Genomic DNA, 23898 nt, shown 5'->3' on the forward strand with positions numbered 1-23898 from the left:
CCCTTCAATGACACCCTTGCCATGTTGGGCCGCTGTTAATCCATTGTTGAAGGCTTCCCCCACGCAGTGTCGGTCATGGGAGTTGTGTGACCGTATTTCGCCGTGCTGGTCAGGGTGGATTTGTGAAAGCATAGTGTGTAGAATAGACTGTTGCCCCCCCCCCCACCTTCTCGCATATATGTTGAACTTCTTTTGCACCATACGAAACCTGCCATGCTAATCGGAAGCGTGGGAGGCGCGCGTGTGGGTTTTCTCCCGAGTGCTCCGGCTTCCTCCCACACGTAAAACATTCATTACATTGGTTGGAACCATCTTAATATGTAGGGGACCACAGAGACGAGTAATTTTTTGGCGTCGTCTCACCGTGTGGCTGCCTTCCTGCTCATCTATGATTGCCCGCACCTTCACGTTGTTGCCTCCTCGAGAGTGAGCGAATATTGCTGTGCAGGCTACGAGTTGCAATTATTATAATTCGAAGCATGTATCTATTATGTAAGCACTGCAGATGTCGTCACTTTTTCAGATTTTAATGGACGTAAAATAAGTTTCAGCAGTTGTGCTTTTCATGTATGTATGTGCCCATTCACTTGTTCGAAAGGAGAAAGAAAATGCAAATACAAAAGCTTTTGTCGGTTCAGCTTTATTAAATGTAGACTAAATATATAAAGAACTTACAATGAAGAAAAAAGGCAAGGGCTCAATTATCAAGATAACAATAAGAACAACACAACAAAGTTCGACATCAATAAGCAGTTTTTTTTTGTTTGGTTTACTCAGGTCCTCCAAGTATTTACAGGCAACTACTGTCATTAATTCCACTTATCACAGGAAACGGGGCATCAACCCCACTTTAATGCCACTGCTACAGGGACACAAGGCAATGCTGGAGTACAAATATAAGCTGGAGTACATGGAGCAATGGACCAATCACAAGCACATAATGAAGCAACTGAAGTCTACAGACAGACAAAACTCACACGGGTTTTGGTCTTGGCCCACAGTTCTGGCACTTTTATCCAGAAAAGTACAATAATGAATCTGTAAAAATTGTATGTATAAGACACATATGGACTGGCGCGCGCACCCACACACACACAAGACACCCATGTGCACTTAGATACAAGACATTTCATTGCAGACTTTGTTTCGACTCCCATCGGAAGAAAAACTTCGTAGTTAATCTCTTCATTGGCCCAGCATTTGCTGTAGCAGAGAGGCAAGCTCAGCTGGCAGTTCATTATCTATGTTCTCTGTTTTATTCCCCCAAGGGTTCAAGGCAAGAAGTAAAAAAAGAACAAGGGGAAAAAACAATCAGGGCATGAGTAATATACACAACACTTTAAATAAACTGGTAACTAATACGAATGATGTGTACATTAAAGCCTCAGCGTCACGTACTTTTGGTTTAAAGTTTATGCAATAAAAGCACTTTAACATGTACAACCTTCAGTAAATCTACTTCTGGATGCGGGCCCCTCGATACTTTGTGGTTGGTGGGGGTTATTGTCAAACATCACCATACTGGTCAGCACAGGTTGGTGAAAATGGGAAGCATAGATATAGGAGTACAGTACAACTATTCATCTTGCTGCACTGCTCAGTTTCCCACCACAACCCCGAACGCCAAGCAATTTAATACATTAGAGGCACATGTTGGGATTTTTAAACAATCTTGTTGTCTTTGCCAAATGCACCTCGATATTGACTATCGGATGAAGTCATGGTACATGTGGCTATTGACCCATGATACGCTGCATTCTCTCTCTTTATCCCGTAAACAAATGAATGAGCATGACAGTGTCATTGCAAGTCCTCCAATAGCTGTAAACAGGTTTATTTAACACTTCATCAACACTAATAATGGAAGGCACACTAGACGTCAATGTATTGTTTTTATGCCACACATGCACGATGTAATCACCATAAAAAAATACTTTCTGTATTTCCGCCCCCACCGCCCCATTTTATTTCACATGCTATCAACATGACCTGATGAGACATACGTCGATTAGAACTTAAGCAGAGCAGTGTAACCCACCTGCGCTAGCGAGACACACACAAAAGGTGATGTCACAGATCTATTTCTGAAATCCATTAAGAGCATCATTCACACTTAGGGGTCAATGAAGTTTTCCAAATACCCAGCTGTATAGATATTCATCATTTGAGTAAAAAATAATTTAGATTTTTTTTTATATATCCGAGATTAAAATGTTTGCCAAATTAAGAACCAAATGAATTTATGATGGTTCTTTTTTGAGCAGTCATTTGCGATTAAACTGAGACCATAACCGCGCCACAATTGAGATAGGGAGTAACGAACCAGTTTAAATCACATGCAGCCAACCGAATGTGAACCTATGGCTTTAAAAGGTAACCACTAAGTGTGTTGTCCGCTGCAACTTTCACAAACTTACTGTTGTTGGTGACCGTTATATCCTGCTGCAGTTGCAATTTGTGCTTAGACATTTGCACGATGGCCTCCTCCACCGTGCCAGCGCTGATCAGCCGGATCACCTGCACCGGGCTGCCACACGTGTGCACATCAGCTTCCGTTGACGCATTCCAATCAGTGGCACAATGTTCAACGCTTCTCAAATGTGACCTAGCCTCACAGTCCCCTTATCAGCAAAGGTTCAATGTTGTTGACAGTCAAAAGACATTCCCCACGTGCGATGATGTCAACACTAGAATTGAAAAGTAACTAAATACAATCTTAAAAGGTTAACCTAGCCAACTCACTGACTCACCCCACCTCCAGTATTTTTTCAGGTAAATTTTCACTGTTTGTTTGCATTTCAATTATGTTGTTTACAGCGCCTAATCCAAGTAATCAGATAACACCTGGTTGGGATTTACAGGGCATTACACGCGTAGACGTTTGTCCTTTTAGAAACTGTAATAATAGGGAGTAACGAGCCTGAAATTTGCCATAAAATGAAGCTGAGACCAAAGTAGTAATGCACTATTAACAGCCTGAATGAAAGATTTTTTTTTTCAAATTAGCATGGTTGGCTACGTATGGTCCAAAAGAAGATCAACATACATACGCACATAGGCCAATAAACTATGCTACTGGAATGCAAAAACCGAAATGTTCAGCTTTGTTGCCAACTACAAATGTAACATGTTGTAACAACCCAGCAAGGAAGGCACCTGACATGTTTACTCAACATCAACCGCCAATGAGATGCACACACCACATGCAACGCGAGTTTCCGGCCAGCACGTGCGCGAGCGCAAACTACCGTGTCTGTCCCACGCGGTGGCAGCGATCCTCGGCCTGCTGGTCATTGTAGGGGTTCATGTCGGGGTCGTGCAAGATCACGGTGTTGGCAGACGTCAGGTTGAGGCCAAGGCCACCAGCACGCGTTGACAGCAGGAACACAAAAATCTCGGGCTCCTCATTGAAGCGGTCGATGAGCCCAATGCTGCGCAGCGCATACGCATGCACACACAACCACGACCAAAAATTGTAAGAGAAAATGGGCGCTCACGGTGACAACAAAAACAGAGTGGGAAAACTGCCACGTATGATTCTATAATCGCTTTCCAACATGTGTTTGTCCATAACGGTCATTCAATGACCAAAAATGCCGGTAGCGCTAGTGCCAGGTGCACATGAAGCGGTACGTGACTCGGCAGCAATATGTAAACGGGACTCAAATAGCCGCTCTGTTGGGGAGAAGGGTCAACCATTTGTCAATGTCCTGTTTTATCTAATAATAAGTTTAATTCATATGGGATTTTTTAGTTATCGTATCCCTCTGGTTAGTCAGACAGATGGAGAGAACCGATACATTAATAGTTTCAAATTGAGTTGTAAAGTATAAAAAAACATGTAAACTTCTGTTTGGAATTATGCATTGATTCAGCAATGCATATTTATTCTTAAGTTCAAGATACAAGCATTGAATTTGTGTACGAGAAACCAATTATTTTGTTCCACTCCTAATTGGAACTACTCATGCGAAGCAACTCAAAAGTTTAGCGTCATTTTCTCACCGCTCTGCCACTCGAGTGCTGCCATCCATACGCAAGTAAGAGTAACCGTGATGATCCAGGAACTGTACCAGGATGTCTAAAATCATGGTGAATTGGCTGAACATCACCACGCGATCACCCTAGCCACACAAGAGCAAACGAGACAAAAAACAAAACACATGAGTGGCTTATGCATGCTGATAAGACCACACAGAACAGTTGTGAATGAGAAATGTACATATTCATTCATTTATCCACCCACAATTTTATCCCGATTGTGGTATGTGTCACAATACGAGACTAAGTGTCCATACGGACCTCTCGCACAGGAGTGTAAACCTTCGTGTTTAGAGAATGGCCCACAGAAGCGGACACCACAGAGCTACCTCAGATACATGTCAAGGAGCCTCTGTACATAATAGGGGGACAACAGCATTTTCCCACCCGATGAGCAATTTTCAAAAACACTGTGGCACCTAGTGGGTTGATGCAAAGACAGCAGCACCACCTTTTCAGCACCGACAGCCTGTGACCCAGGGGCAGAGTGCGTGATGTGCGCTCAGCACGCGCGTGCGCGCTCTCACATTGCTCCTGAGGGCCGGCAATAGCGTCGAGAGAAACTGCAGCTTGCCGGAGCTTAGTATGGCGGAACGCGGCAGGCTGTGAGAAGCCAGCGAGGGGTACTGGAGGCACAGACGGTGGAGCTCCAGGTCGTTGAGAACCTCCATGTCCTCCTGCACCAGCGCCGGGTCTGCATCATAGTGGGTCGGCTCCTGTGAAAAGTTAAAACAAAACCAGTTACAAATTCATGCAGCCGTCTGGCGATTAAACGCGGATTCTCAAGTGGGTTGATGGCCACTATCCGAGTCACCAACGATTGCACAAAAACTCGTGTTTAATTTGGGTCCGTGCCTAAACTCAGCAAAATCTCCGCTCTGGGAATTAAAAACAGCGTTTTGACTTTGTCATGAAATGAGCAACAATGCTAAGCAGGGCAGGTACAAAAGTGCCCCGACCCCCCCTCCCCCCGCCCTTATGGCGCTGACCACAGGACACCTTAAGGGGTCTCGTAAGTCATTCTTTCAGATCCACTCCGGTAGGACGTTCTTTTAATGTGCACGGTTGCACTGCTCTTCCAGATATCCGAATGAATTCGTAATTTCAGTATACGATATCACTAGCACAGCTGAGATAAAATTGGGGGACAATAAACAAAAAAACTAATAAAACCACCACCAATGCAACCATGTGGCTATAATATGCAGGCCTTACTTGTGAATTATAGCATTAATGCAAAACGTCAATTTAAACCATACACGGGAGATGTATTTACGACTGTCATAATCTTTCATTGAAGGATTCACAAAATCCCGAGTGTGATCAACTTCCCAAGCATGTGGTTTGATGTATAATTCAAAATTATCTCCAACACCTGGATTTTAAACGTCAGAAGACAACTCCGCTACTACTCCACAACTCATACAAAATAAACTAATTAAATAGACAATATGCCTCCTTCCCATATTCGATGGTCATAAATATATATGGCTATAAATTTATTTAGATGACAGATCCCTTTATTTTTTAAGTCATTTGCAACCTCCAAGAAACACTCAGCTAGACTTCTGCCAACGTGACGATCATTCAATGCTCGCAAAAAACAATTACACAAGATGTAGCCCACGTTAAAGGTAGCACCTTGAGGATGAGCTGGGACATCTGCCGGATTTTATCGTCTGTATACAGGTGACGGTGCATCAGCGGGTGATTCGCCATCTTCCTCAGCTGCATCATAACGTTACATAGCTCTGTCGTCTTAACTGATGGGCAGAAAGGCAGAGACACAGCACATTAATCCATATATATATACAGTGCATACATAGTGTATGTGGATTACAAATACAGTGGTACCTCGTTATACGTCGTTAATTCGTTCCAGAAGGTAGGACTTATACCGAAAATGACGAATACCAAACGAAGTTTTCCCATAAGAAATAAAGGGAAAGGAAATAATCCGTTCCAGAGTATAAGAAATTATATTTTATATGGCATATTATACATTAATGGGGTTGTATACAATAATGTAGACACTACTTATTACTAAAATAATGCATACATACATTAAAATAAATGCATAAATTAAAATTAATTGAAATAAAAATAAAATTGAACATCACTTTACCTTGCTGAAAATTCACGTTAAAATGACAAAAAGCACGTGAAAATTCACAGAGAGTTATAGCAAGGGTTGTGCACTGAACGAGATCCACAGGCAGACTGAGGAGCGGCGCTTTGTTTCAGTCGTGAACGGGGTCTACGCGGGTACGCGGTGACTCATCCCGACCCATACAAGTTCTAGCAAGCGTGCTGTATCCCAAGCAAGACGTCGTATCCCAAGACGTTTTTCACGTCAAAACACGATGTATACCAAATTCGACGTATTCCAAAGCGGTCGTATACCGAAGTATGACTGTATATATAAATACACACACACACACATACTCCCACCCACTTGTTTGGACAAGTGCTGTTAGCAAGTACCAATTAAGAATGAAATAGCACACTAAGGAGTGGACTGTGCTCAAATGCATTTGCTTCCCCGCTTCGGATGTTCCACCTCGAACCGGGTACTTATACAAGGCCGAGTCAGCCTAGAAGACGCCCAGAACAGGTTCTGCTACCAATTGCCACTGATGTTATGCATGGCCAAGAAATTAGCTCAGGGACAAACATATGCAAAGGAAGACCGTTATCCCATCTGTAGGCTAGTTGCATAATTGAGGACCGCCTCTTACTTTACAAATCACTCCTAAGTCTCTTCACAAGGACTACCTTCCTCTCATAAACCCCCGAGCTATGGTGTCCCACAAGGCTCCATTCATGGCTACCCCCAAATAATCTATCATTTGGCAAAAAAACAATTATGCCAAGCATCGCTTCTATGTCCAAAGATGCTTGGCTCCACATCGCCATTGGATCGATGAACCAAGCCTCACCATCCACCCTTTACATACTGCCTTGACACAGTCTCATCTTGGATTAGTGGGAAAAGTGTTCATGCTAATTGTTGCCAAAACTGAAGTATTGCACCATTCACAAAATGTCACTCCGTAAAGAGTTCGGGTTTGACTGTATACCTCCTAAACTGACATTATACTGGCGAAGATTGTGCAAAAACATTGGGTAGTCATCTATCCTGAGCTCATGTTCTCTTCCCACACAAGCCATCTCTCTATCTCAATTGACACATCACCGCTGCCACTCAGACCCTCATCCATGCCTTCATCACACCTTGAGGGGATTCTCACTCTGCTACCTCTTCCTCAAATCCCTCATCTCCAAACACCCGACGATTCAAAACTCTGCTGCTGTTCCTTGCCTATGCCCATAAATGAGACATCACCCCAATATTGTAACCCCTTCACAAGCTCTAAATCCAGTTGTGGAACTTCAAGATTGCATTCACCGTAATCAAAACCCTGCCTGGTTTGCCCCTGCCTACCTCTGACCTCTCATCTAACTCGACTTCCCTCCACACAATCTCCGCTCCAACATCCAAGGACTATCTATCGGGATATATCATGTGGCCCATTTTGAATAAGGCCATGCTTCCTGATTACTGACACAATTATGAAATTGTGACGAATTTGGAACAGCTAACAATGTACAACTTCCATTCATTACCTTGTGCAAGAACGAAAAATGCACATGGGCAAAAACATTATGTGCATTCAATGCATGCACATGCAGGAAAAGAAGTGAATGCCCACCTCCGTCACTGGATTTTTTAAAGCTCTGCACAAGCTGTGTGTACAGCGAAGCCTGGCGTTCCGACATCGGGCACAGCTCCATCCGTTCAGACTTCCTCGGCAGATGTTGCAGCACCTGTCCTCGCGTGCGTAAGACCGTCGGACGCCGTTACCTCTTTTCCACCGCACACCTGATCTGCACTGGGGCCGTGGCAAAGCCAGCCCGGTGTGGCTCATGGAGGTGTTGTTTTTCCACTGCCGCTGTCACACGCAGTAAGTCGAGACGAATGTAGGCGTCACGCTGGTGACGCCATGTCCTCACGGTGTACTCAATGCCATCACACAGAATTAATGTAGTCAATGGCCCCACCCCTGTCCCTATTTAGCCCCGAGCCACATTCAGATGTCTTGACAGGCGAGCATATCATGGTTTTATCCACGGCTCAGGATAGCAAATAGCCAGTGGGAAAAAAAACAACTCGAAACGTGAGCGCAACATGCTGGCTCGGGCTCAGCTGCGACAGAGGAAAAGGGGTGTACACAGTAAATCTGCGATTTTCTTTCACGGAACGTTTTTCCGCTTAACGCGCACCGCGCCCGCTACAACGCGAGTCTGGCACGCGACGGAGCGTGGGTGTTCGGTAGCGTTGTTCGGTGATGCCGGTAGCTGCTAGCGATGCTCGCTGTGATACACGGCGGGCCTTCCTCTTCCTCGCTCTTTGTTCCAGCATCTTGGAGTGGGTAGCGTCATCTCGCTCCCTAATTATTATTTTTTTCACTCGCCATATCTCTCTCTTAAATATATGACCGTCACACATGGTGTATTTATAGAAATACTATATACACACAAACACATTTAAAAAGAAACATGTAAAACAGTTTACCGTCAAATAAAAACATTACATGCTGGAACAGCTCCCCCACCATTACCATGACACTCCTCATGGGAAAAGGACTCCCGCTTAACGCAAATTCGATATACGCGGCAATTTTCAGGAATGTAACCCCTCGATTAGCGGGGACTTGATGTATATAACGCCTTATGTCCATGACCAATAGAAACTGGCCTCGTACCAGCACAGCTCTGACCCAGGAACAGCACCAGATCCTGAGCCCAACTCCCCATGCTGTGGATGCCAACATAAAACAGAGGCTCCACCCCTGTGTTGCCCAATCCTCTCTCTGCCCTTCACCATAATGGGGTTAGGGTCAAGGAACAATATTAGCAAAGTTTAACATAAGCTTGGATTATTTTGTATTTTTCTGCCACATGTTTTTTAACACCAATGTAACCAAGAAGTTAGGCAAATCAAGCAATGTCATCATTTATACTTGTCATATTGTATTATGGAAGTGAACCTGCAATGCCTGAGTAAAGAAATATTTTAGTGAAATTTTTTGTAAAATAATTAAATTTTTCAAAAAGTATGATCATATTATAATCCTGTGTATTGGTCACTATGGTGGCATCTGTTGAAGGGAAAAACAATGACATGCTTTGTCCCAATTAAGAATGGAAATTTCTTCAGCCAAGAGCATCAACATGAAAAACCAAATGCAAATTATAACGGCGGTAATGTGCGCGCGTGGTTGACAGCCATAATTGTACGCACATCTATTTTGAGTCGGCGGAGGATGAACGGTTTCATGATCTGCTTCGCCTGATGGATTCTCTCCCTTTCGAACTTGCTCTGCCGTTGGCCATTTTTCTGTGGCACACACACGAGGATGCACGGGCGGTGTTCCGGCAACAACAACGACACATTCACAACCGGAAGAAAAATGCGAGCGCTTGTTGCGAATGTGGCAGGGAAGCCAGGGTTAAAGAGTTCTCGTACGGTGGACGAGGAGGCAAATATGCGCCGGATCTCTTGCGTGCTGTTGCTAAACATGCGCGGCATCACGAAGTTGAGTAGAGACATGAGTTCCAGGAGATTGTTCTGCACCGGAGTACCCGTCAGCAACAGTCGCCTTCGTGCCTGCGGGAAGAGCGGCAATGAGGCGTGTCCGCAACAGACAAGGTGCTTCGGGATTAAGACACCCGGGATAAAATCAGCACCTATGTAAGGCAAGCACAACTACTATGCCACACGGGATGCTTTTCAGAAACATGTTAACCTCTTCCACTCATAGACGTGAGACACTGTTCAAATATTAGCTTTTGCTGTCAGGATTTACAAGTATTTTCCATACCTCTTGGAAGGTTTCCAAACATGGGTTTAAACCGCACGATTATTTTTAATAGTTTACTTAAGAAAGTTTAATAGAGAGTGACCATATAAAAAAAAGGCTTAGAGTTGCCGCTTAAGGTGATTCTTTTTTTCTTCCAAAAATAATAACAGGTTAATTTATGAATCATGAAGGGCTTTTGCCACCGAGAGCGAAAGAAGATAATGACACATTGACATTCTCTCACGTGCTGCACTCACGTTGATGGTCATGAGGTTCTGGTAGCGCAGAGAGGCCATGTTCTTGAGCATGTGGCCCTCATCAAACACGGCACAGTTTATGCGCAACCGGCGGAACAGGCTTCGGTCATCCACATTGGTGATGGCACACTGGTACCTGTGTATCAAACGACAAAACAGGTTGCATTATGAACGCATCAGCAGCAATAAGGATTTCAAATGAGTCGTCGAGCTCCAATAAGATTTTTTTTAATTCAATTCACTCCGGTACTGGCATCGTGCAGTTATTTATGCACTGCTTTTACAAGTTTGCTCCTAATTATACGTTTCTGCCTTTGGATGGAATGTCACATGTAATTTATTTCAACTTGACACTTAATCAGTGACCCAAAATACAAGATTGGAAACCCAGCAAATGGCAAAATTTAAACAAAATTCGCTATAGCACGTTTACTTCCAGCTTGCAGAACTTTCAAATGAGGTTATTTAAACTCGTAAGTATAGACAAAGCAGCAAAAATATTCACATCAACAGTCTAATTGTGGCATGATAAAAACACAATAAGTATAGGTATATTTTTCTGAAAACACGTGAAGATAAACGGTTAAAAAACAAATGAAATTCTTGCCATGACCACCACGGTGAGACAACAATAATACTTTACATAACGTCATTCATGCCAAAAGCATCCCACAACGTTGTTCATTAATTATATATAAGAACCAAATTCCATATAGGCGGTTGGCTACGTAAGGCGCTAAAACAACCCCAAAACACACACACACATAATAAGCAAATGAAAACCCTACTACCAAGCAAAATCAACAGTGAATACACAAATTAAGACATGGGACGAAAACAAAAAGTACAAACGACAAAACAAGTTATCACAACGACGAACAAAGAGACGACTGCGGTTCTTCTGGGGCGGCAGCCAGTCACTGTTGTCACGTGGTGGCGACTCACGTGGTGACAATGACGTTGAAGTCGACCTGCTTGTGGAGGATATCTGTGCGGAGGTGTCGCCTCTCCTCCTGGGACCCTGCAGATTATTCAATAAAATGTTTTTTTATTTTTTAAACTTTGTCACTCATCGGCTGAAGGAGCAAAAATAATACAGCACAATTATTTCTGCATTCTAGGACTAAAATAGTGAAAATAATAAACAGTCCCTTGCCAATTTACTGCTGGATCAAAGATTCTCCATGCCATACCAGACATGGGAGTTGCTTGTCCAGTGTGGGTTGGCAAAGTGGAGAGAAGGCGAAGGAGGCCCGTCTCGGATATCATTCGTCCCTGATGTTACTTATAAACTCAGGTCGTTGGGTTTATAGTGCAATGCGTAACCACTAAGCTATCGCTTCACCCGATGAAAGATAACCCAAAAAAGCAATGACTCTTATTTTACGGAAATATTCTGAGGTTGTGGGTCCCATCATTATCCACTATGAGTTTGACGCTTCATGAGTGAGAAAGAGACCAGCACTCCGTGACATGACTTCAACATCACTCCTAAACAATGTAAAACGTAAATAAAGTGATGTCACTAGAGCATTAAAACAAGTTCCTTGACTGTAACTTCAGCTTTTTTTTAGGTGGCGTGCAAAAACTAGCCGTTATTTTCCCCATCTCAAGACTTGGGAGGCCTTAATATATAAGATGATAAGATTATGATTAATGACACGTGCCGATATCACATTGCCGACGACCTAATGCAAGGCTGTGGTTACAGTATGCTCATCCTATAACCATAAATGTCACGTGTTGGTGAAATCTCACTCATGTCCGATGATTGCTGAAAATGGGCCGATGCCTCCATTACATTTTACAGGTCAAATACGCAGTGATGTTTCAACCGCTTTCTCAATATTGGACTCTATTCTCAATTACACTTCAGAATGGTAAACAGCCCTGCGACTGCAATGTGTCTTTACCGTAGTAAAGCAACACCTTCAGGTCAGGACACCACTTCTGTAGCTCCCTTGTCCAGTTGTCTAAAAACAAAAAACACATTTTTCTCACTCAACAATACAAATTTCTCAAATATATGTACATGTGTGTTAATGATACGCCCAATACAATAATTATTGCTGACATTTCTATCGTAAATGGCAAGGGTCAATGAAAACCACGAGAGCAGGTAAGAAGATGGATGTTATGTCAACATGTAGCAATGCATACAAAGCAGAAAATGAATTATATCAATACACTAACAATTGCATGATTGCATACATATGTAAAACAGATTAATGTAAAAACACTTTTGGTGAATCTGTTCAAAACAAGTGAAATAAATGGTCGCCATGATGACAACTATAAAGACAAGAGCTGTGTGTAATTTATAACCACAAACAGCAGACAGATTTATGCAATGGAAATCATTACACAACAAAACATCATGCAAGATATCGCATAGTAAAATGCACAAAAGCACTGCTGCAAATACAAATTTGGGACATCATTTCACCTATGATGGGAGTAATACGAGTCAATAAGCAAACTTTCTACTCGAGGTGGCCAGGTGGCTGGGCAGGTACCGCCAGGTTCCTGGGTTTGAAGGTTTAGCCGCCTGTGGTTAACCTGGGTTCTTAAAGTGTAGCGAGTTGATCATCTCAGCCCCAGTCACCAGTGAATGCACAACAAAGTTATGCCGAATCTGGTTTTCCCACTTCATTTGTATAAATTCCAACTCTGAGAATTAAAATACTTAAAATACATCAGTTTGACCGTGTCAAACCATCTAAGTTATTTATTTGATAACAGGCTCATTTGAAATGATTTACATTATTCACCGTTATTAGCAACAAAAATACATTGAAACCACTAAAGTTATGTCACCTGCGGTGCTACCAAAATGTGAAATATGTGGTCTGTGCTCATGCAGTAGGCTGTTGTGAGATATCTGAATGGAGTGTCTCATAACATGACGCGGGAAGCACAATTCGAAGAAAACTTCAAGAAGAAAAAAAAGACTAACAATACATGCAAAAAACCAAAACAAAAACTCAAAAAAGTAAGAAAAAGGCAAGTTACCCAATGTCGATGATGGTACAACGATGACATGTGGATCTTTCTCGCCCAGCTCTACCAGATGGGCCAGAAATGAGATCGCTTGCACTGTCTTACCCAAACCCTGTCGAGAACCACACAGACCGCATACTGAAAGCACTTTAAAGCAGACGGCATTTGCTTATGGGTGTTTTCAAAGGGGTACCATGCACATGTTAAAAATGGTACAGCAACATCTGCAGTCATTTCACAAACATTCCAACAGTAGTAAGGAGATTGAACTTAAGTTGTTTTTGTCAATATTGTTTTTGTAACCAGCCAGATTTCTTTGCAAAGTATATATGTAAGCAAAGTACACATAAGCTAAGATAGGAAGTCTAGACAGAATAACACGGGTGAAAGATACAGCATAATACCAACATGCTTTCAGATATACAAAAAAATACTACCATTTCATCAGCTAAAATTCCATTCACATCTTGCTTATGAAGAAGTGCCAGCCAGTTTAACCCAACCAGCTGGTAGGACTTCATCTTGCATCTGAAAACATCAGAGAATAAATCAAGAACAGTAAAGCCACAATTTAAATGAAAAGGAAATCTTCTTTTAATTCATCCTCAGCCCCTGATAATTCGTCAACAATAGAAATGGACATTTTTGCATCACTAGTTTTTTGCAAAAACACACATGAATGCACTGGTGCGCGAAAAATTTGAGGAATCAAATTTAAACACATTATAAAATGCACCCGCAGCACTACAGATAATAAGCTGCTTACAGGACATTTTAACCAGTCAACAACATCAATTTTGATTTAAAGCTTTCGTGACTGCAGTGATTCATATTCTTGGTTCTTTCGGTAAAGTCACGTTGAAGGGAAACAATAAAATAATAAAATATATATAAAACAATAAAATTATCACGTTTCGACTGCAACACAAGCAGTCATCATCAGGTGTGAAAACCAACGGAAAGAACATTTGAAATGTGACATTACCGAAAGAACCAAGAATATAACATTAATTATGCATGACTGAAGATTATTCAAATGATGAATCATTTCGGCAATGACGAACGGAGGGGGCATCATTACACCCCTTGTTAGGTTACACGACGGTGAGCCATACATCTTGATTAAAGCAGGCGACGACAGGCGCCCGAGCGACTGCTAAAGGCGACTCACGCAGGGTTTAGGATGGGGGGTTGACGCAGCATACGATGCTCCTTGTCATCGTCGGCCAACTCCTTCCTGCGAAGGCGGTTCACACAGCTCTCCAGTCCACCAGCCACATCGCTGCACCCTGCCATGAGACGCAGCACCACCTCGCGCTCCTTCAGCACCGTGTTCGATTCCCACACCAGGTCTGAGAGCCCCTTCTTGGTTGTCAGCTTCCTCATCTAAAACAAGGGGGTTGGGAACCGTTTCATTATGGACAGCAGATTAAAGACTTTTAAAAATACTTTTGGTAGACCACAAAAGAACACATTCCTGCACCACACTTCTGTCACTGCAAGGGCCTCTTGCACCAACCAAAACTAAAATTATATACACAATTCTGTCAGGTCGAAAATATTCCCCTCTAGTAAACCAATTGGTGCAGCTAAGATGCTTTTTGCGGGGCGTTTCGAAGAGGTAGGGCCTGTGTGTCCGCAGGCCATGTGAAATAAAGTTGTGGGTCCAAGGGATGCACGTTACTCATCCCTGATCTGTTACTACAGACGGTCAATATCACGAGTATATATTTTGGGCAAATTAATTAACAATAATAACAAATATAATGTATATAGCGGAAAAGTATCATTGAATCTCAAGACTTTTTTTAGGGTGCTCCTGAAATATAAAGTTTTATTAATTTAATTTTACGGAATTTTATGTATGGGGTATAGTAGCTAGCTCATTGCGCTGTGAACCTAATTACCTGAGGTCGATTTCTGGCCATGACTAATAGCTGAGGCAATTGACATACGAAATGATCCTGCCACCCCCCCACCCTCCCGTCTGCTTCACAAACCTCCACTGACCGACATGCTGACATATGGTCAAACAACCCCCCTTCCGGCACTATATATGTTGAACTTTTTTCGCACCGTACGTAGTCAACTTTGCTAATCGGAGGTGCAGGGAGGCCTTTATCAAGCAGTGCATTGATCGATGAATGTATAGGAAAACCAGAGGACAAGGAGAAAAAAAACAAAGATGAAGAACACTCTCCTAGGTGCACACACGACAGGTCAACAAACCCACTTGCTATACTGCCACCTTCTGACCAACTCAAAAGTTTGCAAGGATTGGGATTCTCACAAGGGCTAAGCAATCCAACAACCCTTGCCTCCAAAGCACTGGTTCAAAAGCGTTTTTGGCAGACAAACACTTTTTCTCATCGCCGCTTAACGTGCAAGGGTGATCAAAAGAGCAAATAAAAACACTCGCGCATGCCACTGGCCGTACCAGGTCATCCCAGCTCGTGAAGGGCCGCAGCTCCACAATGAGGTCCGCTTTCTTGTTGGAGCAGCCGTGCACAAGTGTCAACTCCTCAATGGTCGCATCGCAGAAGAATGCCAGCACCTTTGCCCTCTTCTCAACGCTGAGACCACAGTCGTCGTTATCGGTAACCGCATCCTCATCACCCACGTCGTCGCAGTCTGTGTCGCTCTCCGTAGTCATTGGCTTTTCGTCATCATCCTCCGATGCGGACTGGGTTGTCGTACACGTAAAAAAAAACAAAGATCCTTCATATGGAAAACAAAAGACTGCCTGGACATGTGCTGTTATTGAGCACCTATTGAGGCCAAATCAATAGGAGGGGTATGTGTGGTTAGCACCACACCTGGCCAACTTTGTTTCCCAAGTGCTTATGTTCAAAACTGCCGATAGAGTGATTTAAGAGAATGAATCATCCTAAGTGAAGCCCAGAATAGCTTCGTAGTCAAGGCACGAAAGACTGTACTAGCATGTACACTGCCAGCAGAATTAAAAATCACATTGTATAAAGCATTTCCAGCAATTTTTACATCTTATTTTCATTAAAATAATACATCGTTTTTCAAGAACAGGCTTTTTATAATTTTTTTCATCGAAAATGGCCAATATATGCAATGTTTACTCCACACCCTGAGGTACGCATGTATTTACCGTAATTTTACGAAATTATAGTAACTCATAAGATCCCAGGAGGATTTGATAACATACTTCAGAAGATACATTTTAGGCAAGAGAAATATTAATATCAAATAACTGATCATAATGCATGCAACTAATCAACCCACTCTCCCCCCTCAGTGATTTCATCACTCTGGGTTCCGATTCAACTTAAGAATATATTTTTAATCTAATTTGTATTGTTTACATTTTTGACTTATTAGCATAGCTCTGTTCAATCCATTAGCCGAAGTATAAAACAAGGATATTCTTACATTCAAAATTTGATCCTTATCGCCGTACCCTGGAGTACCAAATAATCCACAATGGCCGAGGCAATTAAATATTTTATTTCAGGGACACTATTTTTTCCAGGGGTGTGCTTAACTCCGCGACTGGGGTACCAATCAATCCGAAATGAGTGCTACTCCGCGATGTCGAAACGCCAAATAGCATAAAAAAATCCGTTATCGAAAAATTCAACTTTGAATAGTGCATCGTATACAGCTCGTCGAGATGAGTATTTACCGTAATTTTACGAAATTATAGTAACTCATAAGATCCCAGGAGGATTTGATAACATACTTCAGAAGATAAATTTTAGGCAAGAGAAATATTAATATCAAATAACTGATCATAATGCATGCAACTAATCAACCCACTCTCCCCCCTCAGTGATTTCATCACTCTGGGTTCCGATTCAACTTAAGAATATATTTTTAATCTAATTTGTATTGTTTACATTTTTGACTTATTAGCATAGCTCTGTTCAATCCATTAGCCGAAGTATAAAACAAGGATATTCTTACATTCAAAATTTGATCCTTATCGCCGTACCCTGGAGTACCAAATAATCCACAATGGCCGAGGCAATTAAATATTTTATTTCAGGGACACTATTTTTTCCAGGGGTGTGCTTAACTCCGCGACTGGGGTACCAATCAATCCGAAATGAGTGCTACTCCGCGATGTCGAAACGCCAAACAATAGCATAAAAAAATCCGTTATCGAAAAATTCAACTTTGAATAGTGCATCGTATACAGCTCGTCGAGATGAGTCGATTGCCGTGTCGCCAACCATCAACAGACTAAAAATGACTGTATCACAGACATTATGCGAGAGTCGTGGTACTATGGTGCACCGGGGTACCGCCATAAGGTTCATTTAAGGAATGCATCGATATCGACCAAGGCTTAACGTCAATCCCGTGATATCTAAAGCAACTGCCCAGGTCCACAGGTGTCTACAGCATACGGGGGGCAAGGAGATGGTAAAATCAACACCACTTTGCTCGAGGGAAGAGTGTAAGCGTTAACTCACGGAGGAAGACATTTTACGAATGGAGCTGGGCTTTGCTTTGGGTTTGCAAGCCTCCTTGATGGGCTGCTTGGCCCGGATGCCTCCCTTGACCGACTTGGAATTGGCCTTGACCGGTGCTGCCCCTCTACTAGGGCTGCCGTTCTTGGCAGTGCCGTTCTGTAGCTGCATAGAGAAACGCAACGAAGGGAGATACGGACACCATGAAACACGAAAAGTTGACTGATGACTCAAAATGAAAAAATATTTTAAAAAATAACGTAAACATTCCTTACGATTGGCCCCGACAGGAACTTTTTGGAGGAGGCAGAGGACACAGGCTTGTGTGAAAACATGGCCAGCTTCTGCCGAGCACGCTCTGCCATTACGCTATTGGGCTTCACTTTATGGACAACTGCTGGCTCTTCAAACTTCTCTTCTTTCTTCTCAACTCTCATCTCCCTCTCCACTATGTCTTCATCGTCAGAGTCTGTAGAAAGTAAATAATGTAACAGCCACTTCGTAAATGCTTTTTCCGACCACGTCAGATGCAGCATATTCACTTGCAATAATAGATTCGTTCGGAGCTTTTGCCCAATGTATAAATAAAAGCAGGGTGAAGCCAATTACCAGATTCCCCATCACCAGCAAACGCTTGAATAGAAATTAGGGCATTTTCATATGACCAGCCATGTTGGCTGAGCACCTCCCGCAGCTCCTGACAACACCGACACAAAAACACAATTCACATGAAGCTTTGTTTCAACTGTGTAGCAGTGAGTGAGTGCTGCCATGCGATGAAGTAAGCCAATCTAGTATAACTGACCTCTTTGTCCAGGTCAGGGAACTTGGCTTGCAACCTACTAACCATCCGGTTCCGGTCCTTCAAGGACTGTGCACCATTTCTGCCCGAGTCTGAATCATCATGCTTCTGCATTTTACAAAGGGCATATCACAGAGAAGAAAGCACAAACCAAGTTTTGTGCACAAGGTGCAACAATTCAGTAATATTATTCACTATTGTAATGTAAAAATAACTAAAGGAGCATCACATGTATGCGATTAAGCAAAGACCCCCAAGGTTATTTTGAAAGCTTGTCCACAAAATTCAAAACCATAACCAAAACCATGCAATGCGTGGCTGTGTAAAATGGTTTAAGCAGAAGCGATACCTTCATCCGCTTGCTGGAGGGCTGTGAAAACTTTGTGTGGCTGTCCATTGAGGTAGACTCCTGTGAGATGGGTTTACGCTTGCGGTTTGAGTCGGTATCCGGGGGGAAAATAAGGAGGGCAGATGCCACGGCTCCGTCCAGTGTAGTTGTAACCTTGATCACCTGCGAAGCATGAGGAAGCATTGAACCATGATGCACCGCAACACTTAAACAAAAATGCTTTTTCCGACCACGTTAGTTACTCCTGCATAACACTTTCACTGGCTTCTCATTTAGATCAAGAAAACTACAAACACAAATGCATACATACAGATGTCATACATTACACAACTTCAAGCACATTCCCTTTAAACTCAAAGCAAGTGCTTGAAATGGATGACAGAAATTTGGAAATAAATGGGGAGGATCAAGTCGCCCACGGTTGACGTGGACGCGCAGTGTTGAGGTGTACGTCAAACATCACGATCTCTTGGGCTGTGCTCAGCGTGGCCTCGTGCTCAGGATATGGTCACCTGGTAGTGTCTCGTTGGGGCTACTACGCTCCAGCTAGGCGTAACCGGCTGACAATGGTGATCAAGTTGTGGACATCTAATATCACAATTTCAGGCAATTGCGTTCAAGATTTAAAAGCCCATTGGCAGTGAGAGAAACTTGACCAACCTTATCCATTCCGAGAAACTTGTTTTGTTTATCCAATTATGCTATCAGCATAAATTCATCACACAATTATCACAGCTAGTAGTGCATTTCCATGGCAGCTCTAGCTAGAAAGGTACCAGACTAATTATAAATACAATTTACTTGAAAATAGGCCCCAGAAGATATCGCCAAATAATAACTTATTTGAAAAAATTGGAGGGGAAAATTTTTTTCGTTAAGAAATAAAAGTTCCCATTTCCACGCCACCATACCCACCTCGAGCAACTCGTCGTCGGTGCGTTGAGGGAACATCTCCCTCATCTTTAGCAGCTTGTACCGCACGCTGTTGGGCTTGGAAGACGTGCAATTCGCTTTGGCAGTGGTGTCCGGGGCATCGTCTTTTCCATCGCTGTCAGAGTCGGAGTAATGTACACCCTTGGCCGAGTGGTGTTGGCCTTTATTTTTGGGCGTGCAGAGCTGGGATGCCAGGGGTCTCTGATTGTTCTTCTCACCGTTGGAGTTCGAATGTAACGCCTTCAGAGGGCTCTTTAAGGTTGGAGGTTTCCAGCCTTTTCGCTCTGACTCTGGTGTCTCGGGTATGCTGATCACTGCGAGGAACAAACATATAATTCAAGAAATATTCACATTTTGGTTTATTGTTTTTACCTCTCACAGCAATATTTGAAATCTCCACCGTTCAACTAATTTCCATTATTTCTTTTAGTTTCAGGATGTTATGCTACCTCTCCCTCTCAAATTATCTCCGCCCAAAGGCATTTCCATACCTCAAGCTCCCTCGATCCCATTCAATCCCACCAACCTCTTCAAGCTGGAAGGCCACACTCTAATCAAGTTCTTAAGTCATAACTCGCAACTTCAGGCTATGCTACTCTGCAATTAAATGTTTTTTTGGGGTTTATTCTGTTGTCACTTATTGACCGTAGTTACTCCTGCATATCACTTTCACTTTGTATCTCAATGGCTTCTCATATAGATCAATCAAGAAAACTACAAACACAAATGCATACATAAAGATGTGATACATTATACAACTTCAAGCACAGTCTCTTTAAACTCAAAGCAAGTGCTTGAAATGTACGAAATAGTATGAAAGTAAATATTGCATCGAATTAAGCATAATTATACAACATACACAATTGGTTCAGAAGCCCCACGATGTGATGAAGTTAACTATGACAGAACAGTATTTTATTCCGTTGTCAACCAAATTGGGCTTTTCTGCCTACTCCGGTATAGGTTTACATAACACAACAGGGACACGGCAACTTGATGTCACACGTGTCTCTGTACTGGATGTAATACGCACATCAAGAATAATACATTTACTCAATACATTAAGGGTGGCAAGAAAGTTAGCACAACTCTGCCCAATCATCCCAAGTTGTTTTTTGGGGGGGAAATGGTGATTCTGAGAACCACCGGCCCAGGAAACGATTGGCATTGGCAAGGGCAGAACGGTGGTTTAAAAGCAACGCAGCACAATACACCCACGCACTATGTAATAGCATGAATATCACTTCCCTGTACAGCTAAAACACCACCCGAATACTGGATATACCCTTCACCTCCAGGCTCCCCAATCTAATTCCGGACCAATTTCAAGATCGCACTCACCGTTTTAAAGGCACTCTACGGGTACTCACTCCTGCCCCAACTATCCTCCCACATTCTCCGACACGCACACTCCATTCGAAACATCAATTTATGTCGAAGGTACCAGCCGACCTTGATTCAGCCGAACATCGCCAAAGGTACTGTCAATTTTCTGCCCATGTCAAAGCTCAAGACCTTCCTGTTTGTTTTACTTCAGCCGCCTATGAACCCGACTGCCTCTCCCACACATGAATATGACCACGTTACTGCACATCGTCTTGAGATGTGGCTGCATTTACACGCCTTGTAAATCCGAACTGTTGGCCACGTCGGCGGCGCTTTAAAAGCAACGTCCAAAAGCAACGCTGTCGTCGTGGCTTATATGGACGCACAACCTTACACAACACAAACTTATGACAGGGCAATTCCAGCAATGGGCCCTCGGCTTCATGGCATAGAGAGAGGAGAGAGGGGCAAGGGATGTTAAGTCGTGTGGCTGAGTTGACGGACCTTATGGGACTCTAACCAGACGCCAATTGCATCAATGACATGCAGTGATTGCTTTTCCTTTACTTACCACCACCATCGGGCATGATCGATTCCCTATTGTACCGGATGGAGGCCTCTGCAAGCCGCCATCCCTCAAGATACCGCAATGACAGCAGACTTAATCGCTCAGGCTATGTTGTACTGCTTCTAAAGAGAGAACAAAATGGTTTAACCAATTCAAGTGTCTTATTCAACTGTCGAGATGTGCTTCACTTGTAGCATAGCTAATAAAAGATTGCTTCACGAGTTGTTACAATTTTAGAGTAGTGAGTTATCGAGTGTTATTCAACACAAATACAATCACGACAGCAGCACATGGACGATAACACGTCAATCGAGCATATCACATTAAACTTAACACAAACGACAAACCATGGGTTGAGAGCATGACGGCCGATTAGACGAAACTGGTAAAGGAACAGCAGCGCAAAAGGAGCCTCCCAAAAGGGGGTTGCGCAACAGCGCCACGGAGATGGAGCGACGACCACTGTACTCGTATTATTTTTTTATATACACGTGCACATAAAAACCATATAAACGATGTGGATGTCTACGTGTCAGTAGTACAGTATACGTGATCGAATCCACTGCTGCTGGATGAAGGCAATCATCTCCCAAGCCTCCGCCATCTCACTTATCCATCCAGCGCCGTACGCGCGAAACCGATGGGATGTCCCTTCCTCCTCCTTCGGCAGCCAACTCCTCCGCTAGGTTCGACTAAACCGGCTATCAAACCCCATAACAGAACGCCGCGTCTCCGCCCAGCGCCCAATGGACTCTTCTCGACGGGGGTAACAAACGACGGTGCGTTCTCGAATCGACGCTTAACAAGTTGTCCTCGTTTTTGAACGCGAGCAAAATCCCCGACAGAACGGCGGTCCGTCTAGTTAATCCTTCATCCTGGAGCGGACAAAGGACGCCTGCTGCTACCGCTTGCTACCCCCGATGGTTGATGACACTGTTGCTAAGCTCCTCGTGATGATGGAATGACTTGCACGCGGCGAGTGATGAATAAACCACGGCGACTGTGGCCCCTCCTCGTTCGTTGACCGACGGCGTCACCGTTTCCGACCGTACCGGCCTCTCGGCGCGGCGTCGTAGTGCCGGCAGAGTCCGCGGGAACGCGGGGCCTCGGCTGAGGGGGGCTCCGTCCCTCGAAACGAAACCTTTGCAGGTTGAAGGCGCTCATCGCCGCGCCGAATCAACAACTCGCGGCCTCCTCTAAAGAGAGGCGCGACCCCGTTATGTTTGTTTAAATGTCTCGCGATTTCTGGCACAAACCCAACAACGCCGACTTCCGTTGCCTCTTATATCAACTGCGCCGCCTAAAATTATCGGGGGATTACCGAAGGCGATTTGTTTAAAATGTAATCGTAATTGCGATGATGGAGATTGAAGCAACGTTAGTAACAATAATAATATTAATTTCCCGCGAAAAGTTAACGAATGACGTTGTGGCGTGACGTCACCGCAGTGAGGCGCGCGCTCATTCGTCGTCGGGTCTCCTAGCAACGGAAAGTGGCTGCGAGATATTTTATTATATCAGAAATTTTGATTTAAAGCTTTGGTGACTGCAGGGATTCATATTATTGGTTCTTTCGGTAAAGTCACGTAGAAGGGAAAAAATAAAATAATAAAAATATTTATTGTTTTATAAAAATATTTACAGTTTTATATTTTTATTATTTTATTTTTTTCCCTTCTACGTGACTTTACCGAAAGAACCAAGAATATATATCAGAAATCTTAACAGTTTTCCTCACTGCGTGAATTACACGCAGCTATTGTTTTATTAACGCTAAATTCGCATTAAAACAAAATTTACGTCCCTAGTAATTTATTCTTAGGACAACCAACCACGCGCCCGCGTCGCGCGCATCCAATGGCAGCGCGGCCCTCGCGCACGACTCAACCAACCCCCCAGCAAGGCGCCTCGCGATTGGTCCACTTGTACTCCACGTGCTTTTTCATCCGACAAATTGCGACACGCGCGGGATCCGATCACGCGAGACGCGGGATGCGATTGGTTACGCACCCCTCACGTGACGTATTTCTACTTCCTTTCTGCTCTTGGCCCCCCCCACACCCCGCCCCCATGGTCTTGACCTCTTGGGGGCGAGCCACGCCCCTATCGCTATTAGCCCCGCCCTCTCGTCCCCGGTCCCGCCTCCTCAACTCTAGATTCCGCCCCTTTTCGCCAACGGCCCCTCCCTCCATCGCGCTAAGCTCCGCCTCTCTTCCGATAAGCCCCGCCTCATACCTTGTGACCCCGCCCCGTTCCCCCGTGGCCCCGCTCCGCCCCCGTGTCTCCGCCCCCACCACGTGGCCCCGCCCTCCA

General features: G+C 43.7%; 1 protein-coding gene across 7 annotated transcripts; it reads right to left on the reverse strand.

Annotated features, from left to right (window-relative positions):
* Nucleotides 1-624: 624 nt before the first annotated feature.
* On the reverse strand, nt 625-23131 carry SMARCAD1 (SNF2 related chromatin remodeling ATPase with DExD box 1). 7 transcript variants are annotated; one of them, XM_032958891.2, is made up of 24 exons: nt 22638-22752; nt 21589-21707; nt 19674-20005; nt 18759-18920; nt 18413-18517; nt 18217-18304; nt 17883-18076; nt 17611-17772; nt 15600-15845; nt 14334-14548; nt 13600-13690; nt 13175-13274; nt 12076-12135; nt 11108-11183; nt 10163-10298; nt 9572-9712; nt 9347-9442; nt 7755-7869; nt 5683-5804; nt 4569-4757; nt 4006-4124; nt 3249-3431; nt 2418-2527; nt 625-1250 (listed from the first exon to the last, which is right to left on the reverse strand). In XM_032958891.2, exons 2-24 carry the CDS (start codon nt 21602-21604, stop codon nt 1186-1188), a joined length of 3123 nt encoding a protein of 1040 aa, XP_032814782.1. In that variant the 5' UTR covers nt 21605-21707; nt 22638-22752; the 3' UTR covers nt 625-1185. The 7 variants fall into 7 exon arrangements, with proteins under 7 accessions (XP_032814782.1, XP_032814780.1, XP_032814779.1 ...); XM_032958889.2 differs by lacking the exon at nt 22638-22752 and adding an exon at nt 22195-22623; XM_032958888.2 differs by lacking the exon at nt 22638-22752 and adding an exon at nt 22128-22147.
* Nucleotides 23132-23898: the final 767 nt, after the last annotated feature.

The sequence above is a fragment of the Petromyzon marinus genome, chromosome 22, assembly GCF_048934315.1.
Source record: "Petromyzon marinus isolate PM22_M1 ecotype Great Lakes invasive population chromosome 22, UKy_Petmar_22M1.pri1.0, whole genome shotgun sequence".
Taxonomy (NCBI): Eukaryota; Metazoa; Chordata; class Hyperoartia; order Petromyzontiformes; family Petromyzontidae; genus Petromyzon; species Petromyzon marinus.